The 27,389-nt window shown below is 44.8% G+C and overlaps 2 protein-coding genes across 6 annotated transcripts; one reads left to right on the top strand and one right to left on the bottom strand.

Moving 5' to 3' along the window:
• Positions 1–403: 403 nt before the first annotated feature.
• Positions 404–19,787, bottom strand: LOC139573628 (dyslexia-associated protein KIAA0319-like). Of its 4 annotated transcripts, none has more exons than XM_071397299.1 (18): positions 19,435–19,787; positions 18,302–18,379; positions 16,629–17,287; positions 15,851–16,022; positions 15,621–15,683; positions 15,399–15,491; positions 12,703–12,835; positions 12,095–12,300; positions 11,731–11,896; positions 11,471–11,619; positions 11,017–11,168; positions 10,746–10,884; positions 10,457–10,616; positions 10,226–10,362; positions 9,867–9,989; positions 9,667–9,757; positions 2,313–2,401; positions 404–2,222 (listed from the first exon to the last, which is right to left on the bottom strand). In XM_071397299.1, the coding sequence occupies exons 2-18, from the start codon at positions 18,351–18,353 to the stop codon at positions 2,065–2,067; spliced, it is 2,742 nt and encodes a 913-aa protein (XP_071253400.1). In that variant the 5' UTR covers positions 18,354–18,379; positions 19,435–19,787; the 3' UTR covers positions 404–2,064. The 4 variants fall into 4 exon arrangements, 3 of the variants coding, with proteins under 3 accessions (XP_071253400.1, XP_071253397.1, XP_071253396.1); XR_011674633.1 differs by adding an exon at positions 2,756–2,973 and having other exon boundaries at positions 2,197–2,222; positions 10,457–10,884; XM_071397296.1 differs by having other exon boundaries at positions 10,457–10,884; positions 19,401–19,787.
• A 3,266-nt stretch (positions 19,788–23,053) lies between these two features.
• LOC139573627 (tyrosyl-DNA phosphodiesterase 2-like) lies at positions 23,054–26,337 on the top strand. Of its 2 annotated transcripts, none has more exons than XM_071397293.1 (6): positions 23,054–23,377; positions 23,648–24,439; positions 24,850–24,941; positions 25,097–25,215; positions 25,384–25,554; positions 25,637–26,337. In XM_071397293.1, the coding sequence occupies exons 1-6, from the start codon at positions 23,346–23,348 to the stop codon at positions 25,940–25,942; spliced, it is 1,512 nt and encodes a 503-aa protein (XP_071253394.1). In that variant the 5' UTR covers positions 23,054–23,345; the 3' UTR covers positions 25,943–26,337. The 2 variants fall into 2 exon arrangements, with proteins under 2 accessions (XP_071253394.1, XP_071253395.1); XM_071397294.1 differs by having other exon boundaries at positions 23,085–23,377; positions 23,694–24,439.
• Positions 26,338–27,389: the final 1,052 nt, after the last annotated feature.

Genomic DNA, 27,389 nt, shown 5'->3' with positions numbered 1-27,389 from the left:
TAGCCCTGGACAACCCTCATTCAACACATTGAGGGCTTGATGATTAGTTGACAAGTTGAATCAGGTATGCTTGTCCAGCGGTGGAATAGAAATGTGTGCTGTCGAGGGTACTGGAGGACCAGGGTTGGGAAAAACTGCCTTACATCTTACTCATTTTGGACAGGAAAGAAAATGACACAGAATTCAGAACACTGTTCATTGATTAGATGCATTTGTTTAATTTTGTCAATATATTATCTGTAAAAACATTGGTAGCTGTAATTAGTTAAGAAAGCAAAGCAAATACCAAAAATTGGGTGGTGTAATGGGGAAAATCCATGAATATAACATGGCTGTTCGTGTTTCTGTCCATATTGGGGAAATATCTCCCCAGTCCCTTACGGGGGAAAAAATGTAAACTGGACATGCTTATGTTGCTTTAATGTCAAGTATTTGATCCATTCAATCAATGGCTACCTGTCCTACATAGTAATGTTAATGATCAATTCCATCTGTCCTAATTATTTTGCACTATTTATTTAACCGTTATTTTACCAGGTAAGTTGACTGAGAACACGTTCTCATTTGCAGCAACGACCTGGGGAATAGTTACAGGGGAGAGGAGGGGGATGAATGAGCCAATTATAAACTGGGGATTATTAAGTGACCATGATGGTTTGAGGGCCAGATTGGGAATTTAGCCAGGACACCGGGGTTAACACCCCTACTCTTACGATAAGTGCCATGGGATCTTTAATGACCTCAGAGAGTCAGGACACCCGTTTAACGTCCCATCCGAAAGACGGCACCCTACACAGGGCAGTGTCCCCAATCACTGCCCTGGGGCATTGGGATATTTTTTAGACCAGAGGAAAGAGTGCCTCCTACTGGCCCTCCAACACCACTTCCAGCAGCATCTGGTCTCCCATCCAGGGACTGACCAGGACCGACCCTGCTTAGCTTCAGAAGCAAGCCAACAGTGGTATGCAGGGTGGTATTACTATAGTCATGTAATCAGACATTCTCTGACACTGAACGAGGGGGAGGGGGAATCCATCATTACACAGAGGAATTAATGATTGAAAGCATGTTACCCACCATGTTCAAGTTAGATAATAGATCTTACCAAGGGAAGGAAGAAAGGATGCATTACCAAGTACCTGGATATAATAGGGTCTCTGTTAGCCATAGGCTTATAGTGCATTTTGGCACCTTTATGGCTTGTCCCATGAAATGCCTGGTTATGTTTCTTCAGGCCCATTTATAAGACCCATTATGCTTATTTAGCATAAAGAAGCTTTATAATGAGAAAGATACCAAAACTATACAACTAGTTTGGAGGACAAGTGTGCTAACTCAAAACAGTAGTTCAAATACAATAAAATGCTGTGTTGTATTGTGTCAAAGTCCAAGACACTCATAGAGAGAGATCACAGATAAATTGAGTTTGATTAAATGACTCACGAGTAGCATCACAAGATGGACTTTGGGTACTAAACATAAGAATTATGAGACTTTTCCATCAAGCCATTTTGACAAATCCAAATTGCCAAAACATTTACAGGAGAGGCCTCAGATGCTCACAACCAGGGCTGGGCTTGTCTCCATTTCCTATAAAATAATGACAGTAAAAAAACATTATTGGATAACAAGGCAAAGTTAAAGGTCAGTAGTAGTCGGTAGACTAGTATGCATAATGGATAGTTGTATGTACATTCACCAATCTGGTTATCTGTAGAAGTATGTGAGGCCACAGAACCTCACTGTGCTCCTCACAAAGAGCACCTTCATCCTTAGTGTCAAATTATTCAAACAATCTGTATGCATGTAAACTCAATGCTACTGTTAGTTCCCAGAATCCAGGGATGCCCAACTAGTATTCTACGGCCTTTGGATTTTCACATCTCCCTGGTGCTGAGTTGTCCAATGAATGTCATAGAAAGTACACATCTGGTCGAAACCAGTTTTTGAATAGAAGACGAGACTGAAAACAAGCTGCACTCGAGCTGTGCACCCCGGCCATAATCCCAAGAGTGGGTTTCACTCATGTTGTACAATAACCACCCCAGTTCTGTGCGTTCCTGCTCATCCGTAGGTGTTCCCGTTGCGGGCAGCCTGAGCATTGGTCCGGTTTCTGCTCCGGACCGGTTGGTCTCGGCTGAAGATGGTGTCCTGGTCACTGTCCAGCTCTGACTCGGACATCATGAGGCTGGAGTTGTGCTCCGTGCTCCTGTGTTTGATGTCTGAGAAGGGCACAGACCAGGTAGATCATGGCAGGGTGACCAAACACAGGAAATGTTTGAAATGTGTTGAATGAAAAATAAGACACTTACTGTATTTGGGCCTCAGCTCCATTTTCTCCTGTTCGTCCATGTTGTCCAGTATAGTGTACTTGGTGTTCTTCCCGACCTTAGTGCGCCTCCTAAACAAAACACATTTCTATTAAAGTTCCAATGCAGCCTTTAAAAAAAATCTCAATATCAAATAATTTCCAGGTAACAAGTACCTTACTGTGATTGTTTTCAATTCAAATAGTCTAAAAGATACATAAATAGCTTCTTAGCTAATATCCATTTTCATTTATTTTTACTATTTTCTACATTGTAGAATAATAGTGAAGACATCAAAACTATGAAATAACACATATGGAATCATGTAGTAACCAAAAACGTGTTAAACAAATCAAAATATATTTTCAATTTGAGATTCTTCAAAGTAGCCACGCTTTGCCTTGATTACAGCTTTGCACACTCAGCATTCTCTCAACCAGCTTCACCTGGAATGCTTTTCCAACAGTCTTGAAGGAGTTCCCACATATGCTGAGCACTTGTTGGCTGCTTTTACTTCACTCTGCGGCCCAACTCATCCCAAACCATCTCAATTTGGTTGAGGTCGGGTGATTGTGGAGGCCAGGTCATCTGATGCAGCATTCCATCACTCTCCTTCTTGGTCAAATAGCTCTTACACAGCCTGGAGATGTGTTGGGTCATTGTCCTGTTGAAAAACAAATTATAGTCCCACTAAGTGCAAACCAGATGGAATGGCGTATCACTGCAGAATGCTGTGGTAGCCATGCTGGTTAAGTGTGCCTTGAATTAGAAATAAATCACAGACAGTGTCCCCAGAAAAGCACCATCACACCTCCTCCTCCATGCTTCATGGTGGGAACCACACATGCGGAGATCATCCGTTCACCTACTCTGTGCCTCACAAAGACACAACACAGCAGTTGGAACCAAAAATCTCAATATTCAATATCAATATAAATCAAAATATATTTGAGATTCTTCAAAGTAGCTACCCTTTACTTTGATGACAGCTTTGCACACTCTTGGCATTCTCTGAACCAGCTTCATGAGGTAATCACCTGGAATGCATTTCAATTAACAGGTGTGCCTTGTTCAAAGTTAGTTTGTGGAATTTCTTACCTTCTTAATGCGTTTGAGCCAATCAGTTGTGTTGTGACAAGGTAGGGGGTATACAGAAGATAGCCATATTTGGTAAAAGACCAAGTCCATATTATGGCAAGAACAGCTCAAATAAGCAAAGAGAAACGACAGTCCATCATTACTTTAAGACATTAAGTCAATCTGGAAAATTTCAAGAACTTTGAAAGTTTCTTCAAGTGCAGTCACAAAAACCATCAAGCGGTTTGATGAAACTGGCTCTCATGAGGAACACCACAGGAAAGGAAGACCCAGAGTTACCTCTGCTGCAGAGGATAAGTTCATTAGAGTTACCAGCCTCAGAAATTGCAGCCTAAATAAATGCTTCACAGAGTTCAAGTAACAGACACATCTTAACATCAACTGTTCAGAGGAGACTGCATGAATCAGGCCTTCGTGGTCAAATTGCTACAAAGAAACCACTACTAAAGGACACCAATAAGAAAAAGAGACTTGCTTGGGCCAAGAAACATGATATTGGACACACCTTGATTTTCCAAGATGGCGTAGCAGTCGGGCGTGTGTTTTGTCTTGTCCCGTGTAAATATAGTTTTCCACCAGAGACTCTGGGTTCGAGCCCAGGCTCTGTCGCAGCCGGCCGCGACTGGGAGGTCCATGGGGCGACGTACAATTGGCCTAGCGTCGTCCGGGTTAGGCCGGTAGGGATATCCTTGTCTCATCGCGCTCTAGCGACTCCTGTGGCGGGCCGGGCGCAGTGCACGCTGACCAGGTCGCTAGGCATACGGTGTTTCCTCCGATACATTGGTGCGGCTGGCTTCCGGGTTGGATGCGCGCTGTGTTAAAAAGCAGTGCGGCTTGGTTGGGTTGTGTTTCAGAGGACGCATGGCTCTCGACCTTCGTCTCTCCCAAGCCCGTACGGGAGTTGTAGCGATGAGACAAGACAGTAACGACTAACAACTGGATACCACGAAATTGGGGAGAAAAAGGGGGTAAAAAATATATATATATATAGTTTTATATATCGTTTTCTCTTGTATATATTTATTATATATTTTAATCTCACTTTCCATCTACGGACTGAATATACTCTCCTGCAACCCGCCTCACCCAATGTGGTACGGATCTGCTATTTTTATACTTTAGAACCGGAACCCCCATCAGAAGTTAGCCAGCTAACTAGCTACTAGCTAGTAGTCAGTTAGCCACTGCTAGCGGTCTTAACCGTTAACTCGAACAACAGCCAGCCTCAGCTCGCTCAATACCTGCTAGTCTGCACAGTGCGATATCAACCCAGAGCATATCGGACTGCTTTTTCTCTACCAGATCTCTGGATTCCTACAGCAAGCTCTGAACCTTTACACCGGATCATCGCAGCTAGCTAGCTGCAATCCGAGTGGCTACTCCTGGCTAACGTCTCTGTCCCAAAGCAAGCACCAGTTAGCCTTGAGCTAGCCTCGAGCTAGGCCTATCTCCCGGCTTGCCGAAGAGATCCACCAGCTAATTCTTGGGCTACAATACCTCTTTTGCCAATTGGCCTGGACCCTTTACTGCCGACACGGAGCCCCGCCAATCCTTCACGACTGGTCTGCCGACGTAATCGTCCGAGGTGGTTTCAACAGGCTCTTCCATTGCGACATTGCCAAAGGCCCATCTGCTATCCCCGGCCCGCTAGCTGTCTGAATCACCGTGTCTCCAGCTCGCCTAGAGTAGTAGCGACTACTGAATCGGCTCCCTGACTCACCTATTGCTACGCATTGGGCCCTATGATCACTCGGCTACACATGCCTCTCCCTAATGTCAATATACCTTGTCTATTGCTGTTTTGGTTCGTGATTATTGTCTTATTTCACTGTAGAGCCCCCAGCCCTGCCCAATATGCCTTAGATAGCCCTTTCGTCCCACCCCCCACACACACGGTGACCTCACCTCGCTTAACTGGTGCCTCTAGAGACAAAACCTCTCTCATTGTCACTCAATGCCTAGGCTTACCTCCACTATACTTACCTCCATCTGCTCCTTTCACTCTGTGTTCTGAATGCACTGGGTGACCAGTTCTTATAGCCTTTAGCCGTACCTTTATCCTACTCCTCCTCTGTTCCTCTGGTGATGTAAAGGTTAACCCATGCCCTGCAGCCCCCAGCACCACTGCCATTCCCCAGGCGCTCTCATTTGTTGACTTCTGTAACCGTAAAAGCCTTGGTTTCAAGCATGTTAACATCAGAAGCCTCCTCCCTAAGTTTGTTTTATTCACTGCTTTAGCACACTCCGCCAACCCTGATATCCTAGCTGTGTCTGAATCCTGGCTCAGGGAGGCCATCAAAAATCCAGAAATTTCGATCCCCAACTACAACATTTTCCGACAAGATCGAACTGCCAAAGGCGGCGGAGTTGTAATCTACTGCAGAGATAGCCTGCAGAGTTCTGTCAAACTATCCAGGTCTGTGCCCAAACAATTCGAGCTTCTACTTTTAAAAATCCACCTTTCCAGAAACAAGTCTCTCACCGTTGCCGCTTGTTATAGACCCTCCTCAGCCCCCAGCTGTGCTCTGGACACCATATGTGAATTGATTGCCCCCATCTATCTTCAGAGTTCGTACTGTTAGGTGACCTAAACTGGGATATGCTTAACACCCCGGCCGTCCTACAATCTAAGCTATCTCAATCTCACGCAAATTATCAAGGAACCAACCAGGTACAACGCTAAATCCGTAACCATGGGCACCCTCTTAGATATCATCCTGACCAACTTGCCCTCTAATTACAACTCTACCATCTTCAACCAGGATCTCAGCGATCACTGCCTCATTGCCTGTGTCCGTAATGGGTCCGTGGTCAAACGACCCCTCCCCCCCATCACTGTCAAACGCTCCCTAAAACACTTCAGCGAGCAGGCCTTTCTAATCGACCTGGCCCGGGTATCCTGGAAGGATATTGACCTCATCCCGTCAGTAGAGGATGCCTGGTTGCTCTTTAAAAGTGCTTTCCTCACCACCTTAAATAAGCATGCCCCATTCAAAAAATGTAGAACTAAGAACCCTTGGTTCACCCCAGACTTGACTGCCCTTGACCAGCACAAAAGCAACATGTGGCGTTCTGCATTAGCATCGAATAGCCCCTGCGATATGCAACTTTTCAGGGAAGTCAGGAACCAATATACACAGACAGTTAGGAAAGCTAAGGCTAGCTTTTTCAAACAGAAATTTGCATCCTGTAGCACTAATTACAAAAAGTTTTGGGACACTGTAAAGTCCATGGAGAATAAGAGCACCTCCTCCCAGCTGCACACTGCACTGAGGCTAGGAAACACTGTCACCACCGATAAATCTACGATAATCGATCATTTCAATAAGCATTTTTCGACAGCTGGCCATGCTTTCCACCCAGCTACCCCTACCCCGGCCAACAGCTCTGCATCCCCTGCAGCAACTTGCCCAAGACCCCCCCCCCCCCCCCCCCCCGCTTCTCCTCCACCCAAATCCAGATAGCTGATGTTCTGAAAGAGCTGCATAATCTGGATCCCTACAAATCAGCTGGGCTAGACAATCTGGACCCTCTCTAAAATGAACCGCCAAAATTGTTGCAACCCCTATTACTAGCCTGTTCAACCTTTCTTTCGTATCGTCTGAGATCCCCAAAGATTGGAAAGCTGCCGCGGTCATCCCCCGCTTCAAAGGGAGAGACACTCTAGACCCAAACTGCTATAGACCTAGATCCATCCTGCCCTGCCTTTCCAAAATCTTCGAAAGCCAAGTTAACAAACAGATCACCGACAATTTCGAATCCCACCGTACCTTCTCTACTATGCAATCTGGTTTCCGAGCTGGTCATGGGTGCACCTCAGCCACGCTCAAGGTCCTAAACGATATCATAACCGCCATCGATAAAAGACAGTACTGTGCAGCAGTCTTCATTGACCTGGCCAAGGCTTTCGACCCTGTCAATCACCACATTCTTATCGGCAGACTCAATAGCCTTGGTTTCTCAAATGACTGTCTCGCCTGGTTCACCAACACCAACTACTTCTCAGATAGAGTTCAGTGTGTCAAATCAGAGGGCCTATTGTTCGGACCTCTGGCAGTCTCTGGGGGTACCACAGGGCCGATTCTTTTCTCTGTATATATGAATGATGTCGCTCTTGCTGCTGGTGATTCTTTGATCCAGCTCTACACAGACGACACCATTCTGTATACATCTGGCCCTTCTTTGGACACAAACCTCTAAATTAGCTTCAATGCCATACAACACTCCTTCCGTGGCCTCCAACTGCTTTTAATTGCTAGTAAAACTAAATGCATGCTCTTCAACCGATTGCTGCCCGCACCCGCACGCCCCACTAGCATCACTACTCGGGATGGTTCTGACTTAGAATATGTGGACAACTACAAATATTAGGTGTCTGGTTAGACTGTAAACTCTCCTTCCAGACTTACAGTAAGCATCTCCAATCCAAAATTAAATCTAGAATCGGCTTCCTTTTTCACAACAAAGCCTCCTTCACTCATGCTGCCAAAAATAGCCTGGTAAAACTGACTATCCTACCGATCCTTGACTTTGACGATGTCATTTACAAAATAGTTTCCAACACTCTACTCAGAAAACTGGATGTAGTCTATCACAGTGCCATCCGTTTTGTCACCAAAGCTCCATATACTACCTACCACTGCAACCTGTATGCTCTCGTTGGCTGGCCCTCGCTACATGTTCGTCGCCAAACCGACTGGCTCCAGGTCATCTATAAGTCTTTGCTAGGTAAAGCCCCGCCTTATCTCAGCTCACTAGTCACCATTGCAACACCCACCCGTAGCACGCGCATCCCCAAAGCCAACACTTACTTTGGCTGCCTTTCCTTCCAGTTCTCTGCTGCCAATGACTGTAACGAATTGCAAAAATCACTGAAGCTGGAGACTTATATCTCCCTCTCTAACTTTAAGCATCAGCTGTCAGAGCAGCTTACCGATCATTGTACCTGTACACAGCCAATCTGTAAATAGCACACCCAACTACCTCATCCCCATATTGTTATTTATCTTCTTGCTATTTTGCACCCCAGTATCTCTACTTGCACATCATCATCTGCACATCTATCACTCCAGTGTTAATGCTAAATAATGCTAATGCTAAGTAATTATTTCGCTTCTATGGCCTATTTAATGTCTTACCTCCCTAATCTTCTACATTTGCACACACTGTACATAGATTGTTTTATTGTGTTATTGACTGTACGTTTGTTTGTGTAACTCTGTGTTGTTTTTGTCGCACTGCTTTGCTTTATCCTGGCCAGGTCGCAGTTGTTAATGAGAACTTGTTCTCAACTGGCCTACCTGGTTAAATAAAGGTGAAATAAAAAACAAGCAATGGACATTAGACCGGTGGAAATGTGTCCTTGTATCTGATGAGTCCAAATTTGAGATTTTTGGTTCCAACTGCTGTGTCTTTGTGAGGCGCAGAGTAGGTGAACGGATGATCTCCGCATGTGTGGTTCCCACCGTGAAGCATGAAGGAGGTGTGATGGTGTGGGGGTGCTTTGCTGGGGACACTGTCTGTGATTTATTTCTAATTCAAGGCACATTTAACCAGCATGGATACCACAGCATTCTGCAGCGATACGCCATTCCATCTGGTTTGCACTTAGTGGGACTATAATTTGTTTTTCAACAGGACAATGACCCAACACATCTCCAGGCTGTGTAAGGGCTATTTGACCAAGAAGGAGAGTGATGGAGTGCTGCATCAGATGACCTGGCCTCCACAATCACCCGACCTCAACCAAATTGAGATGGTTTGGGATGAGTTGGACCGCAGAGTGAAGTAAAAGCAGCCAACAAGTGCTCAGCATTTGTGGGAAGTCCTTCAAGACTGTTGGAAAAGCATTCCAGGTGAAGCTGGTTGAGAGAATGCCGAGTGTGCAAAGCTGTAATCAAGGCAAAGAGTGGCTACTTTGAAGAATCTCAAATTGAAAATATATTTAGATTTGTTTAACACTTTTTTGGTTACTACATGATTCCATATGTGTTATTTCGTAGTTTTGACGTCTTCTATTATTTCACAATGTAGAAAATAGTAAAAATAAAGAAAACCCTTGAATGAGTAGGTGTGTCCAAACATTTGACTGGTATTATATATATATATATATATATATATATATATATATATATATATATATATATATATATAAACACAGGAAATCACATGTTTTACTGCACTGGGCCTTTAACAAACAGCTAATCATAAAATCTATATAGGACATTGCTGTGTGTCTGAGCAAGAAAGGAAAGGTCACCTTTTGCAGCAGTAGACACACGTCCAGGTGACTGTCACGATGAAGACAATGACCATGAAGAAGGACAGGATGAAGTAGAGAACCCGCCACTCTGCCAAACAGAATAGAGAAAGGACTGGCACTGTGAATGTAGCATCTCACAGCAGAAGGGGCAAACAAGTATGTCGTCCTCTCAGGACCGATGAATGAACATGGCTCACCACAGTTGCTCTCTCCATCACCAAAGAACCGGCGAATGAGGTTCTCTGTCCAAAAGGGGTCACAGACGCACTCCTTGGTGATTGGGTCACACGTCCCATGGCCCGAGCAGCGGAGCAAGCACACTGTGTGGGGTGTGGGATGAACACCAATACACAAACAGGATCAGCATACACCACGGCAGAGGACAAATACAGACAGCTTTCTTAGTCACCAAGTGATGAGACGTCATCTAGTCTAATTTAATCTCTCATGTAATATAATCAGATATGGTCTATAATGTTGTTATAACATTGAAACAGGCTTTGATATAATATGGTATGATAAGGTAAGATGTGGTGTTCTGTGTTGTGGTACTCACTGACTGTATCCACTCGAAGGACTCTGAAGAGCAGGTATTCAGTCTTCTCCCTCAGCAGCTGACCACGCAGCAGAATGGCCAGTTTAGGACCAGGGACTGGCCCCTCAGGACCCTGCACTGAGAACCTCAGCACTGTGCTACACACACACACACAGAATACACATGAACAATGTGTAAAAAAAACAAAAAAAACATGAGTGCTTTGTATGTGTTTTCTGCATTGGGCAGTACCTGATATCTGAGTGTCCCCATAGGCCCCTTAGGTGTAGGTCATTGTCCAGGACGTGGAGCAGTGCGGCCAACTGTCTGAGCACTGTGTCCTTCTGTGACACACTCACCTGGGCCAGCGCCACCAACATCTCCACCTCCACCTCCTCACGACCCCCAGGGTCTGTGGACACACAGAGAACATACCCACTCTGACAGAACACACATATGCTGTACGTGCTGTTCAGCTCTTCCTCCTCATGCTCGTCATGGTCCGTGGGGAAACACAGTCTGAGAACACACACACATCTACCTGGCCGCACTTCCATGGTGGCTGTGGCGATGCTGCTGCGTCCCTGGGTGTCTGTGACACGCAGCTGGAACAGATAGGTCCCCTCCACCAAGTTGGCCAGGTACAGGGAAGCCTGCTGCTCTGAACCATACAGCACGTCCTGGGGGAACGACAGGACAGAGTAGTTCCTACCTTAAAGTAGTTCCTACTTCCTACCAGTTTAGCTAACAGCATATTACAAGTTCAAACTATATTTACCGTATACCTAAGTATCAAGACTCCTCTCACTCACCCCAGCAGCAGGGCTCTGACTGTCCCGGACCCAGAGGAAGTGCACCTTGCCTGGGTCACCATCCGTCACTGAGCCTCTGAGCACCAGGGAGTTGTTGGGCAGGGTGACGGTGTGGCTACCGCTGGCATGTGCTACAGGTGGAAGGCTTCTGGCTGAGGGAGGATGGACAACAGGCTGTAGATAAATACCATCATTTTCAACCAGCCTGGGTGATGATGTCTCATCTTGTTTTGAACAGTTTTGCGGTGTTTGAAGCATTGTTTGTTTTCTTAGCAGGTTGACGTTTATTGTCATGAATTATTGTTAGGGTTAGGCATTAGGGTTAGCAGTGTGGTTAAGGTTAGGTTTAAAATCACATGTTATTGCTTTGTGGCTGTGCCAGCTAGGGACCACTCTGCAGAGCTGCCTCCAGTACATGAGTCATCACAATAAATGCCAACCTGTGTTTTCTTACCCTCTTGAACCCTGACTGTGAGCAAGGCACTGTCTTTCAGCCCTTCTTGGTCACTCACAGTCAGACTAAATGTATAGCGGCCCGCTCTGAGGCCCGTTACTATGGCTATGGGCTTGTCCACACCCTCTGTCCTTGACCCTGGAGGACCTCTATAAAACAACAGAGAAAATGACATTGTGAGAAGGCTCTTCAGCTTGTTCTTCATATCTTTATAGACTTTTATGGACTCAACCGTTGACCTATATGAACAGCGTTGGTACCTGATGGTGTCCCAGTGGTAGCTGGTGACGGCGTGGTCATCAGTGCTGCTGCTTCCGTCCAAGGTGACGCTGGTCACTGGGAGGGTCAGCTGCCTGTTAGGACCCACTATAGCCACAGGGGCTCCGTTTGACTCCTTGACCTCAGCTATGGGGGTGCTTTTGTTCTCTATGAGACAGAGAAAAACAGGTAATTTGTTGAAACATGTCCTATTCATGTTTTGATACCCTTGGCTTTACCTTGGGTTTACTACTAGGTGGACTAAGGTAAAGGAATGCCTGAAGTACACTGCCTGAGGACAATCCAATGTTGTAGAACATATCTGATACTCTGTTATAATCTTAATACTGTCCTTATGTAATTTACCTGTCTTATGAGTGACAGAGGCACTGACAGAGGAGGTAGCTGCAGTAGGGTCATCCTGCCTGTGGGCCAGGGTAGCAGCAAGGCCAGAGCTGGAGGTGGGAGTGACATGGCTGGGGTAGGGCATTTGGTCATTCTCCACTGACTGAATGACCTTCACTGTAGCCATGGTGGAGTCTGACAACCCGGCAGAATCTGTAATGGTCAACCTGGAAAAAATCAAGATGATTCCAGCTATTCTTGTATTGTGGTGGTGGTGGGGAAACATTGATGGTAATGGCTTACACATTACCATCAATGTCTATGTCACGTTTCCATGAGGCTTCATTTAAAAAGAATGTCAGCTAAGGTTTTTTATAGGGAAGATATAACTATCTAAAGAAGAAAGAAAACCTTTGGTCCTGTATTCCTGTTAGTTAAACACCAACTATGATTAATAGAGACCGTGCACTGTAACTATCAGTGCAGTCTGACCTTTGTTCCATGGTAGAGCAGCATACCCAAACTATTGTATTTCTTTATTTCATTCACTATTTGAATTTCAGGCTTGAATTGACTGGGATGAAATTGATTTGGACCCTAAGTTTAGGCCACAGAGGTCCTATCCATACCTGAACGTGTACTCCCCAGGGGCAAGGTTGGATAGGTTGAGAATCTGTGTGTCCGAGAAAGCTCCAAGCTCTATGGATGGACCTCCAACCTGCTCCCAGTGATGGCTGATGATCACTCCATCATCAGAACTCTCTGTGAGGGACCATCAAACACAAGATAGTCATAATATAGGCCAAATCTATTCTGTAAACGGACGCACATGATATCTCATTAGGTGGGTGCTTGATAGAATTGACAGTCAAATAACTGGACAGGACCTGCAAACTCAAATTCATCAACAGATTTAAATACTGTCTGTCACGATCGTCGAAATAACATTCGGACCAAGGCGCAGCGTGATATGGGTTCCACATATTTTTATTCGTGAAACGCACAAAACAAGAAAAAAGCAACCGATACGTGAAACTAAGGAGTGCTCACAGGCAACTACACATAAACAAGATCCCACAAAACACAGTGGGGAAATGGCTGCCTAAATATGATCCCCAATCAGAGACAACGATAAACAGCTGCCTCTGATTGGGAACCATACCAGGCCAACATAGAAATAAAACAACTTAGATTACCCACCCTAGTCACACCCTGACCTAACCAACATAGAGAATAAAAAGGCTCTCTATGGTCAGGGCATGACACTGGCTAACGTTATTTAAATACAGCAGTAAGACAATATTTCGACCCAAAACAGATCTTCATCCTCGATTGAAACATTGTTTTTGTTTCACATCAATAAATGTTGGAGCATTTGAGTGTGCATACCCTAATTGCTCTTAGTCCAGTATTTTGATATTAGACTAAACTCCTCGATCTGTAATGTTCATTCATCTGTCTGATACTACTGCTCTGGTGACAAGAGGAAGACTGCCCTCTACTGATTCATCAACACCATGTCCAGCAGCATCTCAACATCCACAGGGGAACATTTCTCCTTTCCATTTCTCATTTTTGGGTGACTGTCATGATGATAAATATTTAGATAATACATGAACCCAACAGCTAAAACAAATTATTTATTGAGGTTGTTACAAACTTGGAAAAGAAAGAACACACTGATGCAAAAACCATTTCTCAATTTAATGAATATGGTCTTGCATTTACATTTTAGTAATTTAGCAGACACTCTTATCCAGAGCGAAATACAGGAGCAACTAGGGTTAAGTGCCTTGCTCAAGGGCACATCGACAGATTTTTCACCTAGTCGGCTCTGGGATTCGGTTACTGGCCTAAACACTCTTAACCACTAGGCTACCTGCCACCCCAGCTATATAGTATTATATGCAAACTATTCAATTACACGATATCTGAAACAGATAGCTTATTTTGTTTACAATAATACAGTAATTGTTCATTTATAAGGCGTTTAGAAGTAGAATATACACGCCACGATGGAAATGGCCGCTTCTCTGTTGCCCTCTTTCATTGGGAAGTTTTGTTCTAGCATCTATTTTTTTCAGTATTTGACATTGTTTATTTTAAAGTGCTACCCCAAGATTATGTTAAAGTAGGCTAGCTTGGCCTGAAAGCCATTCTGTTAAAATATGTTCTAATGTTCATTAGGTATAACCCATAAGTCCTCACAGTCTTTCTATGTCAAGCAAACAGTATGTATTGTAACTATAAGAAATAGTTTAAATTCAGCTTGTAAATTGAAATCAGCATTTTCCCCACATTTCATATATCTAAGTCAGAGGAGAATCACTGGGTCCAACGTGACAGTGGCCTACATGTCAAATCGCTGGTCTCCAAGGGGAAAAGCCTGGTCACAGCTCCATCTCTTGGCTCTAAGGGCGAAGCCGCTCACAGTGCTACTGGTGACCTGCACCACCCGTCAAAGCCCCAAAAGGCTAAAGTCCTATATGAGTCCATCCTGCTTGTTGACCCCATCAACCCCAATGAAATCAGGATGATCCTGAGGAAGGTTGGTTGTCTAAGCTCATCTGAGACGGCTGTGTCATGTCCTAAGCTATCCCAGCGGGCCTCACAGTGTCCAGTCCTGTCCCAGAGTGCTGTGCAGCATGTGGAAGGCAGTGCCTGTCAGGTGCCTGGCCACATTTCCTGCCCACTGACAGAGAAGCTGCTGAACAACATAATAAAGAAAGAAATGAAGTTAAAAAAATACATAAATAAAAAGAAAGGACCTGGAAAAGAAATGGAGCAAGCTGCAGAGGCCTAAAGTGATCCTCAAGCTGCGACGGGGCGAAACCCGCCCTCAGCAGCAGCAGACTGAAGACAACAGCCAGCCAGATGTAAGGGGGCTCTGCCAGTATGTCAGATAAGGCGTCTATCAACAAAGGACAGAAGAGAGCAGCCAGCCAGATGGAACGAATAGAACTCCAAATCCAAACGCTTCTTCAATATCCCTCCCAGCCAGAAGAAGTCTAGAGTCATTAATATTTAGTCATATGCATTTGCACCCAGCCACGTAGCCAATCACACATACACACACAAGCACTAACAACATTTGCTTTTAAGTTTAGGTTTGCAGCATCTATTAGTTTGAAAATACACTTTTCCATTAACCACACACAGTCAGTGTGTAGTATTTGTATTCATATCAGTCTGTTTTATGGTACATCAGAGCTGTGACTGATCATTCATCTGATATATATTTATCTTTAGTAGGCCTACTCTAAAAGTAAATAGTAAAATTATGGTAAGATTAGTCACCATCCAAAGCCAACTATTTCATACATACGGCTGCCGTTGATGATGGTTGAGCTGGTTGGAAGTGACACGACCTGGGTTACTGGGAGGGTGACGGCTTTGGCGGTCTGGTTCCTTCTCGCCGCTGTAAGGTAAGAGATATTCCATCCATTAGGACTGTCAGCAATGTGTGACTGCTGTGTGCCCTTTCTAATTAATCCAGGAAATAAACTTCAGATCATGCTTGTAAAAAACATTGTGTTTGTGACTGTACCAGTTTGTGGCTCTGGGCCGACGGAGGCTACCAGTTCCACTGTGTCCCTGGGCAACGTTCGCTCTACAGGATTGTCAGATTATACAGAGACAAGCGATTGAGAATAAAACAAGAAAATATGAGATAGAAACAGGTTATGTAACAGGGGGAACAAAGAATATGAAAGACTACCTACAGATCACCAATTAAGGTTAAAAAAAAATCCAATGAACAAAAACAAATTGCAGTACCTGTCTGTGTGGATGTGGTCAGGGGTACAGTACTGGACAGATGAGATGGGGCTTTATTGGGATGGGAAGTCCTTATTTGGCTCGGTTGGGAGGAGTGAACACTGTCATTCTGTGGTTTGGGCGTGAATGTTGGCCCTGAGCTGGCCAAGGATGTGTTCTGTAGTTCACTATCCTACAATGAAAACAACAGCAAATACATTACTATTTGTATTAGTAAAACAAGACTTGTTAATAAAGAATCTGTATTGCAAATTCCCAAATTAACCCTCTCTCCAAATCCCCCTCCTGGGAATGGCTGACAAGCCTACATTAGCAAGAGAAGCTATGTGGATTACAGTATGTCCTATTCTCAAAGGATACGTGAAGGTCAGGCGCGCTGAGTGAATGTGACTACAGAGCAATTGAGTCAACAAAATGTCACTGTAATAACACACACACACACACACACACATATATGCAGACTGTCAGCTGGGTGACCGTTTATCATACCTCAGGGAAGTAAGCCTATTTAAAATGTCCCAGCTGTCTTTACAGGAGATATTTCCAACTATCTGCCTTAATTTAGACAGACTACGTTTTCATGGCCAGGATGTCCACTAATTGTGAGCTAAATCTAATCACTGTATTGGATCAATGGAACATAAAACATCTATGTAACCCAGTATCATTTCCATCATGTCCTGTCAAACATGTGGTCCTCATACTGCCTGAAACCCTTTCCATGCCATCATTTATTGTTGCGTTATGATTCCTGCCCATTGTTTCATCTGAAACTTACTTTCTTGTTTTCAGGTGTAGTGCCAGATGTGGGGTCACTGGGGGGTGCCCCCTGGTTGATAGCTGCCCCAGTGGAAGGACTGGGCAGGCTGCTTTCAGCCCCTTCTGTTGCAAATCTCAGCCCCACTAGCCTGCCTTCACTTTCCGATAGGTTGAAACCATCCCTCCCTTCCAATGCTGCAGGCCAATCTAGAAGATCCCCACCGTTATCCTCAGGGCCAAGTTCACTCTCAGGGTATTCCAAACCCATCCCACCTGGGTCATCAAAATCCATCTGGGGCCCATCTAACAGGGCTAGGTCCTTCAGTGCCTCCACGTCCCCAGAGGGGCGGGGCCTCCAGCGACTGGGGTAGGGCTCCCCCCTGACCAGAGACTGGAGCAGCAGGGTCTGGGGGGATCCTCTCTGCAGGAAGGCCATATAGGAATCAGCTCCAGGTCTCTGTCTGGGCTGACAGTTCTCCCTCTGCTGGCAGCTGAGGATGTAGCAGCGACGCTCAAACAGCCAGGCCAGGTTACAACCGGGCACATCACAACACGCCTCGGCACACTGCGCCAGAGATGACACGTCCGGCACCCGCAGGATATTGCTGCTCCTCAGGGCCGGGGAGACCACAGCCTCTGAGTAGGTCGCACCCTGCCAGCACTGTGACGCCTCTGCAGCTATGGTACAGAGCACAGAGATATATGGTCAAACAGCTTTTGCTTATACTTTGCTTAAATTTAGTAAAAGTCAGCAATAAAATCAGCTTGTTTCACAGTGGGAAGAGTCGCCTTCCAACATGCTCCACTAAGGCATTAACCAGATGGAACCATTAAACGGAGGAAAACTAGCATTAATTATTCAGCGATCACTTCACTGATACTGTGAGCCTAGGTATACTCACATCTTAGCTCTCAACAATATCCTCTGATAACTGAGGGACAAGGAATCAGCTGCTTTCTTTGTGTCACTGAACACAACACAGTGGCGAGTGTACGATAATGAACAAATGGACTCAATAACAGCAAACGTAATTCTTCTGCTGCTCTCACAAGGGGATATTGAGTGCACAAGCAGATCCTGGTAAACATCACCCAAATATACTGCCACTCTTAGAATGAATCAATAAGCTTTTTGGAGGTACTTAAAGGGCATATTTGGGTTCGTTATCCTGTTACTAATTGTTCATTTTAACCCGGGAAAAGCATCTCTCAGTGAAACCATTGTCTTTTTAACAACATGGGTGTCACACCCTGATCTGTTTCACCTGTCTTTGTGATTGTCTCCACCCCCCTCCGGGTGTCGCCCATCTTCCCCATTATCCCCTGTGTATTTATACCTGTGTTCTCTGTTCGTCTGGTTTGTCAAGTCAACCAGCGGTTTGCCTCAGCGCCTGCTTTTCCCAGTCTCTCTTTTTCGCGCCCTCCTGGTTTTGACCCTTGCCTGTCCTGACTCTGAGCCCACCTGCCTGACCACTCTGTCTGACCCTGAGCCTGCCTGCCGACCTGTACCTTTGCCCCACCTCTGGATTATTGACCTCTGCCTACACTGACCCTGAGCCTGCCTGCCATCCAAACATGACTGCTGTTTGTTAACTTTATGAATGCTACAATACAACATAGAACACATAGCAAGAATATTCATTTAACATGAGGTACAGACACAAGAATGTAATTTTAAAGATGTCCCCTAACCTTCCACATAGTGCAGGATGAGACCGAGAAGCAGGTGAGCTCCTGTCTGCATGATGCACCAGACAGACTGATCTAAACCTGGAACACAGAAGAAATCAGAAACATTACACATTGTCCCAGATAATACTAATAATAATCACATCACCTACTGTATCTACCAATGACCACTTTGATACTCACAAAAGCAACATGGATTCTCCTACCCACAGAGAATGACCATTAGTATCCTCCTGCCTCATGTTGAGTGGATGGTGTGTGACTCCTCCATCCTTGGCAAGGATGACACAGCATCGCTCTCTGCCCATACCTCCCATGGTGGACTCTACTGGTGGTAACCTGTTACTACTGTCACCCTGCTGTGTGCTTACTGGGTAGGTAAACAATTATCATATTTATGTTGTTTCAGCTAATTGTTAAGGGTAGTGGTTAGGATAAAGTGTTATTCTAATATAGGGCTAAAGATCAAGGGTCACTGTTAGTCACTGTATTTGAACTCAGGACAAAGCACTGCATTTGAACTCAGGATTGATCCCATTATCTGGGTTTTTGTATACCCTGCTGAGAAAGTCACTGAATAAGCTGACACCATAGAAGGCTCTAAATAACTAATTAATCAATCAATTACTTAATCATGAGTAAACCTAACATATTGGTAATGTGTGGTCGCACTAAAACACTACATCCAATAAAGTCAACAAGCTGATTTCCTTTACTTTCTCCCGATCCCCTAACGTTATATTATAAAACGCTGTTTCACCACCAAGGACAGCGACTACCCTCGGCGAGAGAGGTAGTGGAGAAAAAGGGGTTTATGAGGCCTTTGATATTGACGCAACCAACTTTTTTTCTAGACTGGGGTCTGCTACAGTATTCTAGAAGCTAACGTCATTAGCCTACTAACCTCACGGTTGTTGAGGGGATAACATGGTTCGACTGTGTAGCCTACTACAACAGGATATCGAATTTAAATAGATACTACCGAGCAAGCCAGAGCAGTTCAACTATTCAAAGCAGCCCTACAGCACTGTTACTGCTCATTCATACCTGTTACTGCTCATACAGCACTTGCGAAAGATGTAGCTACACGTGAGACACTCACCAAGGATGAAGGGTGCAAAAATGTATCCAAATACCGTTAGAAGTGAACGTCGTTGTTCCAGTCGAAAAGACAAATTAGGGGGTGTAGTGTCCCGGCGCTCAGACACTGTGCAGTCGAAATACGCTTAGCTCGGCTCGGTTGTCACTGTCTTGTTCACGCCAGCTACTGTACCATCCTTCTCCGCTGTTCCCCTGCTGCTGTTACCAGTAGACATCCTTTGTAGCTCTTTTGGGCGCAGCCGGCTGGGTGGTGGTGTGTCTCGAGAGGCAATTTGATCTGCAGCTGAGCAAAATTAATGCGCACTGATATTCGGGGAAAGGATGCTCATGTCATGCTGCTCACCATCACTGCCTGGCCTCGGTGGCTTGCCTTCCATGCAAGGGGAGGAGGACGATATATCTTCAATATACAGTACCAGTCAAAAGATTGGACACACCTACTCATTCAAGGGTTTTTCTTTATTTGTACTATTTTCAACATTGTAGAATTATAGTGAAGACATCAAAACTATGAAATAACACATGGAATTATGTAGTAACCAAAAAAAGTGTTAAACAAATGGAAATCAAATTTATCAACCCATGGAGGTCTGGATTTAGAGTCACACTCAAAATTAAAGTGGAAAACCACACTACAGGCTGATCCAACTTTGATGTAATGTCCTTAAAACAAGTCAAAATGAGGCTCAGTAGTGTGTGTGGCCTCCACGTGCCTGTATGACCTCCCTACAACGCCTGGGCATGCTCCTGATGAGGTGGCGGATGGTCTCCTGAGGGATCTCCTCCCAGACCTGGACTAAAGCATCCGCCAACTCCTGGACAGTCTGTGGTGCAACGTGGCGTTGGTGGATGGTGCGAGACATGATGTCCCAGATGTGCTCAATTGGATTCAGGTCTGGGGAACGGGCGGGCAGGTCCATAGCATCAATGCCTTCCTCTTGCAGGAACTGCTGACACACTCCAGCCACATGAGGTCTAGCATTGTCTTGCATTAGGAGGAACCCAGGGCCAACCGCACCAGCATATGGTCTCACAAGGGGTCTGAGGATCTCATCTCGGTACCTAATGGCAGTCAGGCTACCTCTGGCGAGCACATGGAGGGCTGTGCGGCCCCCCAAAGAAATGCCTCCCCACACCATGACTGACCCACCGCCAAACCGGTCATGCTGGAGGATGTTGCAGGCAGCAGAACGTTCTCCACGGCGTCTCCAGACTCTGTCACGTCTGTCACATGTGCGTGTGAACCTGCTTTCATCTGTGAAGAGCACAGGGCGCCAGTGGCGAATTTGCCAATCTTCGTGTTCTCTGGCAAATGCCAAACGTCCTGCACGGTGTTGGGCTGTAAGCACAACCCTCACCTGTGGACGTCGGGCCCTCATAACACCCTAATGGAGTCTGTTTCTGACCGTTTGAGCAGACACATGCACATTTGTGGCCTGCTGGAGGTCATTTTGCAAAGCTCTGGCAGTGCTCCTCCTTGCACAAAGGCGGAGATAGCGGTCCTGCTGCTGGGTTGTTGCCCTCCTACGGCCTCCTCCACGTCTCCTGATGTACTGGCCTGTCTCCTGGTAGCGCCTCCATGCTCTGGACACAACACTGACAGACACAGCAAACCTTCTTGCCACAGCTCGCATTGATGTGCCATCCTGGATGAGCTGCACTACCTGAGCCACTTGTGTGGGTTGTAGACTCCGTCTCATGCTACCACTAGAGTGAAAGCACCGCCAGCATTCAAAAGTGACCAAAACATCAGCCAGGAAGCATAGGAACTGAGAAGTGGTCTGTGGTCACCACCTGCAGAACCACTCCTTTATTGGGGGTGTCTTGCTAATTGCCTATAATTTCCACCTGTTGTCTATTCCATTTGCACAACAGTATGTGAAATTTATTGTCAATCAGTGTTGCTTCCTAAGTGGACAGTTTGATTTCACAGAAGTGTGATTGACTTGGAGTTACATTGTGTTGTTTAAGTGTTCCCTTTATTTTTTTGAGCAGTGTATTTTACATTTGAGATTCTTCAAAGTAGCCACCCTTTGCCTTGATGACAGCTTTGCACACTCTTGGCATTCTCTCAACCAGCTTCACGAGGAATGCTTTTCCAACAGTCTTGAAGGAGTTCCCACATATGCTGATCACTTGTTGGCTGCTTTTCCTTCACTCTGCGGTCCAACTCATCCCAAACCATCTCAATTGGGTTGAGGTCGGGTGATTGTAGATGCCAGGTCATCTGATGCAGCACTCCATTACTCTCCTTGTTCAAATAGCCCTTACACAGCCTGGAGGTGTGTTTTGGGTCATTGTCCTGTTGAAAAACAAATGATAGTCCCACTAAGCGCAAACCAGATGGGATGGCGTATCGCCGCAGAATGCTGTGGTAGCCATGCTAATTAAGTGTGCCTTGAATTCTAAATAAATCACAGACAGTGTCTCCAGCAAAGCACCCCCACACCATCACACCTGCTCCTCCATGCTTCACGGTGGGAACCACACATGCAGAGCTCATCTGTTCATCTACTCTGTGTCTCACAAAGACACAGTGGTTGGAACCAAAAGTCTCAAATTTGGACTCATCAGACCAAAGGACAGATTTCCACCGGTCTAATGTCCATTGCTCGTGTTTCTTAGCCAAAGCAAGTCTCTTCTTCTTATTGATGTCCTTTAGTAGTGGTTTCTTTGCAGCAATTCGACCATGAAGGTCTGATTCACGCAATCTCCTCTGAACAGTTGATGTTGACATGTGTCTGTTACTTGACCTCTGTGAAGCATTTATTTGGGCTGCAATTTCTGAGGCTGGTAACTCTAATATAATTATCCTCTGCAGCAGAGGTAACTCTGGGTCTTCCTTTCCTGTGGTGGTCCTCATGAGAGTTTCATCATAGTGCTTGATGGTTTTTGTGACTGCACTTGAAGAAACTTTCAAAGTTCTTGACATTTTCCAGATTGACTTGATGTCTGGAAGTAATGATGGACTGTCGTTACGCTTTGCTTATTTGAGCTGTTCTTGTCATAATATGGACTTGGTATTTTACCAAATATGGCTATCTTCTGTATACCACCCCTACCTTGTCACAACACAACTGATTGGCTCAAACGCATAAAGAAGGTAAGAAATTCCACAAATAAACTTTGAACAAGGCACACCTGTTAATTGAAATGCATTCCAGGTGACTACCTCATGAAGCTGGTTGAGAGAATGCCAAGAGTGTGCAAAGCTGTCATCAAGGTAAAGGGAAGCTACTTTGAAGAATCTCAAATATAAAATAGATTTTGTTTTGTTTAACTATTTTTTTGGTTACTACATGATTCCATATGTGTTATTTCATAGTTTTGATGTCTTCAACTATTGTTCTATAATGTATGAAATAGTAAAAATAAAGAAAAACCCTGGAATGAATAGGTGTGTTCAAACATTATCAACATTATACCTATTATTATTATTATTATATAACTTGATACTTGTTTTAATCCATATATTTATTCGATTTTCAAATAGGACTATCAACAGAGTTGGTACAGAAATGCCCCCCCCCCCCATTTAAAAAATAAATAAATACATAAAGTACAAACAAAACAACAAACAATTAGAACACCTTTTATTATTGTTATTATTATTGTGCGGCCCTTGCCGGGTCACTTTCAGTTTCACCCAGTGACGGAATGGTTTCTCTCGAGAGGGGGCGTATTTACGAAGAATCGAAACCAAAGTTTCCAGTCTGAATTTCTACTGCAATCCATGGTCCGTCATGAAAATAGTAGTATTTATTTTATAGTCTGAATTTGAAAATCTGCATTACTATATAGCATGTAGTGTTAAGTAAGCAGCCTAACTTACATGTCACCTTATTTGGAAAGGACCTGTAAGGCCTACTCTGTCAGTTGGGAGTAAGTGGAGCTGAATGCAGTTTTTGTTCCCATGGGTGAAACAGTTGTGAAAAAGTGAACAGAGATGGGGGACAAGCAACAAGACTCAGTGGAAAGGTAAGTGACAAGCCAGATATGTTTGCGATAGGTTATAGGCTATGTCGGTGGGGGCACGGTGTGACAACACCTGGTATGTGGTGGGTTTGATTCCTGCGCGATCCACATACAACACTGAATCATGTTAGCGATCAATTTGGATTAAAGAAAGCATCTACTAAATCAGAGGCCATATTATTATAGGTGTCTGGCATTTTGTAAAGTCAGTCTTTTTTGGGGGGATTAACTAATACCTCTCTTGTGATCCTCTTATGATACCTACATAAACAGGCCAGCAGATGGCAATAAGAACCAAACGAGTGACTCCCTCCAACAGGTTACAGCCCCTGGAAATTCCAAGGGGAGAAAGAAGAAGAGAGGAAAGAAAAAGAGGAGTGCCGAGAAGATGGAGGACAAGGAGGGAGAGATGGACAAATCTGCCCCATTGCAGTCTGTCCTGGTTCAACCACAATCAGAGGAATCTAACCCAGCCCAATCCCCATCAGTGCAAGCTGACCCACCCTTAGGGCAATCTAATCGAGAGAAACCTACACCAGAGCAACCTATCCCGGAGCAACCCAAACCAGAGACACCCAAACCAGCACAATGTAACTCTGCCCAACCACCTACAGGGCATCAAAACCCAGCCACGCTCCCTTCAGCGCTACCCAATCAAGCCCAACCAGAGCAACCCAATCCAGTGCACCCTAACCTAGGCCAACCACCTTTAGACCATCTCTCCCTAACCCAGTCAAAGGAGCAGCCACCTCAAGCCCAACCACATCCAGATCAGGGTCCTCCAACCCGGTTATCCACAGATCAGTCATCTCCACAACAGTCTTCACCAGATCAGCCAGATCCGTCATCTCCACAACAGTCATCACCAGAACAGCCAGATCAGTCATCTCCACAACAGTCATCACCAGAACAGCCAGATCAGTCATCACAGTCATCTTCAGACGAGGACAAACCTAAGAAAAAGGGAGATCCAAACAAACTTTCCCTTCTGACCTGGAACATAGACGGCCTGGACCTGAACGATATCAAGGAACGTCTCTCAAGGCTACTGGACTACCTGATCAAGTGAGTCACATCAACACACAACACATTTCGTCATATAGTTTTTAGGATGAGAAGTTTGTGTGTCATTCCCGTAACCCACCCCCCCACTGCGTGGAGAGAAGCTGTGACCAATAGAAGGGAGACAGTCGTCACAGTTAATGAGATTTTGGCGCATTGCTTTTGAAGTCTGTCCTAGATTCATCTTCGGCAAAATTTTCTTATTCACTTTTGTCACGGAGTAAATTCTTTTTACCCTCCCTTTTAAAACTGCACATATGAACCTTTATTTTTCATCAAAAAGAATGTTCTTTTTTTTCATTAACTGCCTGGTCAAGTCACAGAAAAAAATTATATGTTTACGAGTCATTAAACAACATCTTAAGCAGTGAAATAGCGTTGTGTTGATTTCTCATGTTCTTTCTCCCTTGAAGGTACCACCCCGACATTGTGCTACTGCAAGAGGTTATTTCACCAATTTACCAGGTTTTACAGCAGGTTCTGAAGCCGTATCATCTGTTGCCGGGTAAGCAATAACATTATAAAAATAAAATGTCTTTAATAATATTTTTTAAATAATCTCTCAGTATGACATCAATGCAATTGTGGATTATATGACTGTAATTATGTACTGTGTTTATGGTTATCCTTCCTGTGTTATGTTGATATGGTCCATCCTAGGTAGTGACAGAAGCTATTTCACTGTCATACTGCTGAGGAAGTCCAGAGTTCAACTTCTGGAGAGTAGCATAGTGAATTACCCTACCACAGAGATGAGGAGAAATCTGCTTATGGCCCATGTAAGAACTCTCTCTGTACCTTGCTTTATCTTTTCCCGTCGTCTCTCATTCCATCAAATGTCATTAAGTAATAGAAAATGTGCACAGATACTCAAGTTACACATGCAGATCTCAAGTTACGATTCTGCCCTTACTCAGTGTCTCTCTGCTCTCTCTGTCGTGGACCAGGTTTCTTTCCTTGGCCATCCGCTGTGTGTGATGACGTCCCACATGGAGAGCATGAAGCCCCAATCCCTGGAACGCCAGAACCAGCTGAGGACGGTGTGGAAGACAATGAGGGAGCAGCCCCAGGACCACAGCGTCATCTTTGGGGGAGACACCAACCTCAGGGACTGGGAGGTGAGACAGGGAGAGAGCGAGCGATGTGTTTGACATGTACATCATGTGTGTATGTCTGCAACGTGTCTGTGTGTGTTTCCAGGTGAAGAACCAGGGCGGTCTACCCGAGAGCATCTGTGACGTATGGGAGTCCCTGGGCCAGCCGGAAGACTGCCGGTACACCTGGGACTGTGTCACCAATGACAACAAGGACCTCCCTTTCCCCGCACGCCTGCGCTTCGACCGCATCTTCCTGAGGCAGGCCGGCGAGGGGTCAAAGGTCAGCCCAGATGGCATCACCCTGGTGGGCCTGGAGAGGTTGAATGACTGTCAACGCTTTACCAGCGACCACTGGGGTCTCCTCTGCACCTTCGTCATAAAACCACTCAGTCAAGCAACACCTGAATGATACAAAGGGAACCGTTAGCTGTCCATGTCATGTCAACCTGGAACAGCATAGAAGTCTTTGCCCATCTTATTTATGTACATTGGGAGATTTCGAGATTTCGACCTAGGAAAGAACAGGATTATGGGCACAGCAATAGTGATTAATAACTTCAATTTCTATGTTTGGCAACTGCTGCTGTTCCAAGGCACACTTTTAATTTATCCAGCCACATATTTGTCTGTGCCAACAGGTTATGTACCCTAGTCAAGGGCACATTCATACTGTCTTTGGACTTGGAAGCAGAAACTATATTGGCTACCCTCCAGGTTATAGTATCTGATTATTTTCTATCACTGTTTTAAACATCACAGCAGCATCAAGCCAATTTCACAATAAACACATTTTGTTCCAGACAATTATTTGTATTTGTAATTATTACACTTTGATATGACTTTCTATGTCATTTTAATTTGCAAGGCTCTATTGTTTTAGAGAACAGTTTATTAACTTGCTGTTACTGTAACAGATCTCTACCATTTTGCACTCAAAGTGAACGTGTTGTGTATTAGAAGCCTTACCCAACCATTCAGTAAAAATAGCACAGAAGAACCCCATACCAAACATTTTCCTACTCCAAATTAATGACGTTAGTTCTGGTTTCTCTCCACTAGAGGTAGTTCTGGTTTCTCTCCACTAGAGGTAGTTCTGGTTTCTCTCCACTAGAGGTAGTTCTGGTTTCTCTCCACTAGAGGTAGTTCTGGTTTCTCTCCACTAGAGGTAGTTCTGGTTTCTCTCCACTAGAGGTAGTTCTGGTTTATCTCCACTAGAGGTAGCTCTATCCATATCCCAGATCCACTCACTGCGCCAGACACTGAGTGGAGAAATGACCTCCAAAAATAAACTCCTTTATCGCATTAGGGATAAAGCCAGCCCTATGAATAACACCTGTCTAGTCCTGATAGCACCACCCCAACAGAGCCACCCTCACTGTGAGAGAGAGAAAGCGTGGCGAATTCATTCATGAAACCGGTGCTTTGTCAATGGTATCCATCGTGGCATTAAGCTGCCAAATCAGACAGGAGAAAATACAGACACAAAACAGACTTCAAACTGTTTTTGTGACTACATGACCACTTGTATGCTGTTTCCTGAGCAGCTGGTCTGGTTGAGACTGACGGTATCTAATAGATGTTCTGTCTTGACTGTTTCTTTAATGCTTTTCTCCTCTCTTGGCGTTCTCTATTACTGATAACCTCAAGAATGAATGCTCCCTCATTGAAATGCCTTGAACATTTTGCTATCAATAATGTGCATCAATGTGTATGCAAACGTAGCAGCTGACTCATGTATTTTTAGGGAGGGGTTGGTTGCAAGGCTAATGATTTGTTTTGACAACCATAGATAATTTCTTTATTTCGCTGATCATATATTTCTTGTGTTAGGGTGTGCGTTAGGGTGACTTTCTTCA

Source organism: Salvelinus alpinus, chromosome 4 (assembly GCF_045679555.1).
Source record: "Salvelinus alpinus chromosome 4, SLU_Salpinus.1, whole genome shotgun sequence".
Classification (NCBI taxonomy): Eukaryota; Metazoa; Chordata; class Actinopteri; order Salmoniformes; family Salmonidae; genus Salvelinus; species Salvelinus alpinus.
Note: the sequence above shows the minus strand (reverse complement) of the source record. Positions and strands in the feature narration are given on the sequence as shown.

What these genes read in the sequence shown, in the direction of transcription:
- LOC139573628 (XM_071397296.1), bottom strand. Translation starts at nt 18,353, where the DNA reads ATGCAGACAGGAGCTCACCTGCTTCTCGGTCTCATCCTGCACTATGTG. An exon ending in CCTTCGAGTGGATACAGTCA is followed by an intron (nt 9,990 to 10,225) that starts GTGAGTACCACA and finishes CACCCCACACAG; the next exon opens with TGTGCTTGCTCCGCTGCTCG. An exon ending in GGAGCTGAGGCCCAAATACA is followed by an intron (nt 2,223 to 2,312) that starts GTAAGTGTCTTA and finishes TGCCCTTCTCAG; the next exon opens with ACATCAAACACAGGAGCACG.
- LOC139573627 (XM_071397293.1), top strand. Translation starts at nt 23,346, where the DNA reads ATGGGGGACAAGCAACAAGACTCAGTGGAAAG. An exon ending in CAACAAGACTCAGTGGAAAG is followed by an intron (nt 23,378 to 23,647) that starts GTAAGTGACAAG and finishes CTACATAAACAG; the next exon opens with GCCAGCAGATGGCAATAAGA. An exon ending in CTACTGGACTACCTGATCAA is followed by an intron (nt 24,440 to 24,849) that starts GTGAGTCACATC and finishes TCTCCCTTGAAG; the next exon opens with GTACCACCCCGACATTGTGC.